The 6,832-nt window shown below is 42.3% G+C and overlaps 1 protein-coding gene across 1 annotated transcript; it reads left to right on the top strand.

Annotated features, from left to right (window-relative positions):
* Positions 1–1,745: 1,745 nt before the first annotated feature.
* Positions 1,746–6,297, top strand: RPL34 (ribosomal protein L34). Its single transcript, XM_004380228.2, has 5 exons — positions 1,746–1,803; positions 3,257–3,330; positions 3,413–3,512; positions 3,837–3,940; positions 6,187–6,297. The coding sequence occupies exons 2-5, from the start codon at positions 3,266–3,268 to the stop codon at positions 6,269–6,271; spliced, it is 354 nt and encodes a 117-aa protein (XP_004380285.1). The 5' UTR covers positions 1,746–1,803; positions 3,257–3,265; the 3' UTR covers positions 6,272–6,297.
* Positions 6,298–6,832: the final 535 nt, after the last annotated feature.

The raw sequence follows: 6,832 nt of genomic DNA on the forward strand, positions 1-6,832 counted from the left end.
AAGAGCCGGGAAGTAAGGAAGCAGTACAAGATCAGGTCAGGGGAGAAGCAGCTATTAGAGAAAGGGCAAAAGGAGGGACATAACCAAGCCTTCCATCTGTTGTGGTGACAAAGATGGCAATGATGCAAGGAATTAAAAGTCCTCAAGACAGAACTCTAAATGGACAGGGTATCTACCCTCAGTCGCTTGCCTGGTTTATCACTCACTAATTGGACTGGAAAACCTGGAAGGAAATTGGAGTGGACACTGTGATGCTCTGTCAAAATCTTCTCCTCTGGGGCAAGGCACTCATCATCCCCTAGCTGCTGGGAATACTAGCTGCTCACAGCTACCTCTCTCACTGGACTTTGCCCTCAGCTTCAGGGAACTGCCTCACTCACCATCAGGGGGCAGCAGGCCAAGGACTGGCTGATGTAGGAGCACAAAGGCCTGGCCCCTGTTTAGGGTAACTGTGAAGAGCCACACTAGCTCCAGAATTCCCTGCTGGAACAGCTAAGGTCTCAGCTGCAGCCACATGTGGGTCACCTGATCCTGCCTTCTTCACTTCCTTAAGGATGCATTTCCTAAAAGGACCCCCCACCCCCACCCCCAGTAAACCAGCCCGCAACTCTCCCTCTCAGTCCTTCCAGGGAACCTAACCTAAGATACAAATTTAAAGGCCCTTTTTAGTGTTTTCCTTTACAGGTCAGCAAAGAGCTCTTCACTTTTGGGAGGGTTGTGGACCCCTCCGACATGATGAAAGCTAAGAACCCTCTTCTCAGAAAATCACACACACACATACAATGTGCACTTCTACATACTATTCCAGAGGGCTGGTTTTTATTTCTTCATCATTCTAAGGTCCAGCTCAGACTTTACCGCTGACGGGAAACCTCAAGTAGCTTTTGTACAAAATCATAAAAACCGCTACTATTCATTGAGCACGTACACTGTTCAAGGCCCTGTGCTACATGCATGCTTTAACTTCATGATGCTTTTGATCATGGCTTAACACTGCTGGTAAACAAAAAATCCAAACCCATTGCTGTCGTAGACTCATAGCAGACCCCTATGTTACAGAGTAGAACTGCTCCATAGGGCTTTCTTGGCTACAATCTTTACAGAATTAGCTTGCCAGGCCTTTCTTCCATGGCACCCCGGGTAGGTTCCAAGTGCCAACCTTCAGGTTAATAGCTGAGCGCTTGTTAGCACCACTCAGGGACCTTACTAACATCTCTTTTACATATTTAAGGATTTGCTCAAAGTAAGGCAGCTAATAATTCGCAGATCCTGGATTAAAATCCCAACAGGTTTGACTGTAAAGTTTATGCTTTGAACGAATAACAACGAAAAAGAAGGGAAGGTCACAGACAGAAACCCCTCAATGGTCCCCCAGTAATAACTGGCAGTGCTGGGGTTCAAATCCAAGTCTAACCCCGGAGCCTGTGCTCTTTTATATTAATATGTCGTAGAGTCTGTAAGAACCAAAAAAGTCCTTTTTTTCCCCCCTTTCCCCCTTTGCAGCTCACTCGTCACTTGAGTTTTTGTCTACAGCGATCTCCCGAAAACTTCGTGCGTCATTCCTGTGGAATGTGTGGGGAGCATCCACGCCCACAGAGGGGAGGTTCGTCGGGCTGCCGTACAACATGGCCGCGTTATGTACCCCCAATCACCGCAGAACGGCGCGTCAGCGGCCGTACAACATGGTGACGCTCAGTTTGCCTCGCCGGGGACTCTGACGCAACTTCCTGCCGCGTGCGGTCATATTTGACCTTTGAACTCTCAAGCGCATTCTTCTTCCTTTTCCGGGGCCGCTGTTTAGAGGTATGGTTGCTGTGTTCCTACTTATGTTCTCTGTTCCTTTTATAATCGGTCGCCATCCGTACAGTTGCGGGAGCTGGCAGCATTCAGGCGCAGTCCTTTGAGATGGCGTGGGAGTAAGGGGGTCAGGGATGGGGCTAGTGGTGAGCAGTCCCCTACATTTAGCTTCGGACACTCCTCGACCTGGTGGCCCCTCCGGAGCCGGTAAAGGTCCGAACACCACCCGGGCTTTGCCGGTGCAAGAGTCCGGCATTTGAAGACAGAAGCGAATTGTGGTTGGGCTGGTTGAAACTGTGAGGTTACCGAACATTTTCGGCTCTCACGCGCATGCCTTGTCACCGCGACTGTAGATGTTCTTGGGCATTGGGAGGGTGGGGGACCAAGTTCGGGTTTAAAAGGGCTGTTTCCAAGGCCAGTAGCAGGGAAGAGACTTTGTTGATAATATAATTTTCCTTGTTATTTGTGGAGATGGAAGTCACTCGTACTGGTTTTCTATGAGGTTTTAGTGTCTGATAGTTCTATTTTCGTGTAGTTAGTGGTAGTAAATTGTCTTCGGCATGTGGAAGTAAAATCTTCCACGGCGGAGAAACTTTGTAGCTTGTTGTTTTAGGTAGGTCAGTTAGAAATTCTTTAGTCGTTCACGTATGTATGTGTGTGACCGATTTGCCAAGTAACAACATTGGTGCCATAACCCAAAAACGCTTTATCTAGTACCAAGACTAGTATTAAAAGGCACTTAACTCAGGTGCTGGTTTGGAGCAAGACGCAGCCCTGAACATATTTAATCCTAATGATAGTTACGTAAAGTAGACAGAAATCTTACTGAGAGATGAGGAAACTAGCCTTTTTTGCACTGTATTCCCAGTAAATGACATAGGGTTCAACGTCCTAGCTCACATACGCTCTTTCTTTAAAACCAGTGTTTCTCAACACTTGCCTAGTGGTAGCACTCTGGATACTATCCCAAACAGAATCAGACTCTTTAAGGAGCCTGGTAATCAGAATTGTAACCAAATACTACAGTTGATTATCATCAGGAAAACATTGGCTTATAAGAATGGGGTTCCCTGGGTTGTGCAAACTACTAACCGAAAGATTGGCAGTTCATACCCACCCAGAGGCACCTAGAAGACAGGCCTGGTGACCTGCTTCTGAAGGGTCACAACCTTGAAAACCCAGTGGAGCAGTTCTCTGCACACATGGGGTCACCATGAGTCAGAATTGACTCAGAAGCAACCAACGGCAGCAACATGTAAAGATACATGTCCATACTTGTACGTATGCGGATAATATATAATGTCAGTTGTAGTGATGATGACTATTTTCAGTGAAAAAACTAAATCACAGGATTATAACAAGTGGCTAGACAAGATCAAATCTAAAATTTAATGTTGTGTTTTGAGATTTGAATTACTTTCACAATGGAAACTTAGTTCATTCCACTCTTTTTAATTAGGCGTTCAAAATGGTCCAGCGTCTGACCTACCGTCGTAGGCTGTCCTACAATACAGCGTCTAACAAAACTAGGCTGTAAGTACTTCTAAAATTTAAAATTCATGTTCTCGTTTTCTGTACAAAATGCTGACCTCTTGCCTATTTTTTCACTTTCTAGGTCCCGAACCCCTGGTAATAGAATTGTTTACCTTTATACCAAGAAGGTTGGTAAAGCACCAAAATCTGCATGCGGTGTGTGCCCAGGCCGACTTCGAGGGGTAAGTGATCCTTTTTCTGTGAACAGCATAACAAGGGTTGACCTTCTGGGATTTAATCTCTTAGTAAGGGAGTGAATGGAGAAGTTACCGCTAGGGGCTGAGAATTGCCAAGCGTCCATGATCCGGATCGGTCCAAGAACAGACATTCTTTTAAACCCTATATCAGAAATGCCATGCGGTACCTTTCAGATAATTCAAGTACCATTTTCCTCATAGTCTAATTTAAAGTTTGTGCTTTTAAAAAATACCACCTACCAGAAGTCTAGAAAATTTTCTATGTCTGTTGAAACATCACAGAATAACCTCAACATTTTCTTTATGCAGGTTCGTGCTGTGAGACCGAAGGTTCTCATGAGGTTGTCCAAAACAAAAAAACACGTCAGCAGGGCCTATGGTGGTTCCATGTGTGCTAAGTGTGTCCGTGACAGGTAAATATAACTCTAGAATTGGCTTTCTTAGCAAGTGTCTCTGTCTCATATACATACAGATAGATAGATAGATTTTATATATTGCATGCTAATCATTATGAGAAGACTGGTGAAAAAAATAATTTCCTTTAGTAACAAAAATTGCATGCTTTAAAATCTTGAGTAGGGATAATTGATGGTGCAAACTGATAAATGATATTAGTTCAGATTAATTCAGCCACAATTATTGAGCACTTTTATGCTAGCTACAGAAATTAAAAGGACCTTAGGTTTTTTTTTGGGGGGGGGGACGTGTTTGAATATGTATTAGTAGTTTGGTTAAAGGTCTGCCTTGGGTACCTCGGGGACCCAAAGATAGATCCCAGAAGAGACACTTTAGCTGAGTCTTCAAGGATGAACCATAGATAGATGGAGAGTGGAAGGTGTTTTTAAAAAAAAGCGTAGGTACAGAATAGCCGTATGTAATTCTAGTATAGCTGGAGCAGAAGGTTGTAGGAGGTCATAGACGAAGGTAGAAAAGCCTTGCGTACATCATGAAGGGCCTTACAGGTTGAAAACGGATTTTTACTTGATACTTAAAAATTTGGGAATTAATGGGGTTTGAATTACTTTCACATTGGAAAGTTGTGGTACAGGGCAGGAAACCCTTGGTATACCAGAAACATCACTGCGTTAGAGCAGAAGGTGAGGTAACCCATTGAACTAAAGATGAACATTTGGAACAAAAACATTTTCTATAGTTTGTGAAGGATGAGAAATGACATTTGTATTAAGACATGAAGGATTGGTGAGGATGATTGGGAGAGGAGAGTTACCAGGTAGAGGGTTGGGTGTTTTGGATATGCTGAAGGGGAAGGGGAGGAATGAGCCAGGAGGATTATAGAGAGAGCAAGGGAAAGATAAATGAAGGTTGGGCAGTGCTGAATGAGGAAGGCTTAAAGACAATGATGTACCATTGATTTTTTTAAACAGGGTTGTGAGGGTCTAGTTTGAGTATTTGGAACAGTACTCAGTGATCTGGAGAACAAGCAGGGGTGGAGTCTGTTACAAGACTTAACAGTAGATGGTCTAGGAAAGAATTAGTGGTAACAACCAGTTGATAGTATAGCAACATTTATATGGCAAACGCTGGTGAGCACTTTAATCCTCACAAGCCCATCAGGAAAGAGTTTCTGTTAACATTTTTTGTGAAGAAACCAAGGCTTATTGCTCACACTTGTTCACAAAGCGGGAAAGGGGCAACACAAGGATTTATTCCAGCTTCTATTGAGACATTTGTTCTTAACCGTTATTAAGAGAACACTTAACATTAAATTGCTCCTCCAGAGAAGACGTAAGTAGAAGGATTTACGGGTGATTGGATGTTGCAAAGAGAGACTCAGATGATTTCCTGGTTTCTGGCTTGAATAGCATGGTAGATTGGGGAAGGCTGTGAGTCAGATGAGGCCTTCAAGAAGTGTATTACAGTAAACTGGGCAAGAAATGAAGGTCTGAGCTACAGAAGTGGTCGTGGGGAGGGACAGGTGCGCATAGTTAGGGTTTATTTTATAATCCTTAGGATAATACCAGTAACTTTTTTGATGGCAAACCCTGCAGTTTGCAAATCCTTCCAGATTTAATCTTTATTAAAACCCTGTGAGATAGGTATTAAATTAGTCCTGTGCCTTACTACAGAGACAGTAACTTGCCCAAGATGACGTGGCTAGTAAGTGGTGGAGTTGGACCCAGATAGCGGACCTCTAAATCCTTATTCTTCATGAAGTGCCTCTTGCTGATAGCCTTTTCCCTCTTGATTTTGGTTTGCAATACATATGCTCTTTCTGTGTTATTTTTCCTGGAAATTTTTCAAGATGTCGTTTAAACTTTCCAAGACATTTTGCAAATCAATAACAGTAAGTCCCGGATTCTAATAATAAATAATATTAAATAAGAAGCTGCCATAAAGGGCAGAGAGTAGTCTCTTGCAGGGATGATTTTAGTTGTTCATAATGACCAAGAAAGGGGAGCTGGTATTTATGTGGAATTGAATTTTCCTGCTTTAGATGCCACTGCAATAAGTAGACCTTGGGCTGAAGGGGTCTGTTATGTAATATCAGCTATTAACACTTTTACTTTGCTTGCGGGTTTTGTTTACTTTTCTGGGTATCTTCCCTGATTGCTTTGCTCAGTTCTTCTATGGAGCATTTCTTGCCCTGTAATGAGTTTCATTTTTTAAAACTATATTTACTTAATGTTTTTCTTTCTAGGATCAAGCGTGCCTTCCTGATTGAGGAGCAGAAAATCGTTGTGAAAGTGTTGAAGGCACAAGCACAGAGTCAAAAAGCTAAATAAATTTAAAAAAAAAAAAAAAAAATGAAGCTTTTTTGAATAATAAAAAAATCAAATGGCTTTCTCGGTTACTTCTGTTGTAATTTGTTAGTATATACATACAGGTTAGTTATCTGGGGACCCGTGGTTTTTTCTAAAAGAAAAGTAATAGGAAGTAGTGATGCTGGAATTTACCAGCTCTAGCCACTGCTTGACCTTGAAATATAATTACCTTTACTTACTGGCCTAAGACCTAGATTGGACAGTTTGAGAAAAAAGGCCTTTATATCTGAACCTTTTCTAAATATCACTTGTATTGTTTTCATAGTATCCTTCACTGCCAGCTTTCATAGGACAGAAACATTAGTACCCAACAAGTAATTTAGAGTGGAGCCTTTTTATGCCATTGTTAGGTCTTCTGTCCTCTAGTTCAGTTCAAAAATGCTCTAATGTGGAGAGTTCACTACTTGAGGGAACAATATAAGTCACATATTGGCGGTTAAATTTCAAAACAGCTCATACTCAGAAAAGGAGCTTTTGTATTCAAAACCTTATGTCATGGGTGTAGTAAAATGTCATGTTTTG

The sequence above is a fragment of the Trichechus manatus genome, unplaced genomic scaffold (assembly GCF_000243295.1).
Source record: "Trichechus manatus latirostris isolate Lorelei unplaced genomic scaffold, TriManLat1.0 scaffold00071, whole genome shotgun sequence".
Classification (NCBI taxonomy): Eukaryota; Metazoa; Chordata; class Mammalia; order Sirenia; family Trichechidae; genus Trichechus; species Trichechus manatus.

Coding starts and splice junctions, on each gene's coding strand:
- RPL34 (XM_004380228.2), top strand. CDS start 3,266: ATGGTCCAGCGTCTGACCTACCGTCGTAGGCTGTCCTACAATACAGCG. Junction 3,513..3,836: donor GCCCAGGCCGACTTCGAGGG/GTAAGTGATCCT, acceptor TTCTTTATGCAG/GTTCGTGCTGTGAGACCGAA. Junction 3,941..6,186: donor GCTAAGTGTGTCCGTGACAG/GTAAATATAACT, acceptor TTTTCTTTCTAG/GATCAAGCGTGCCTTCCTGA.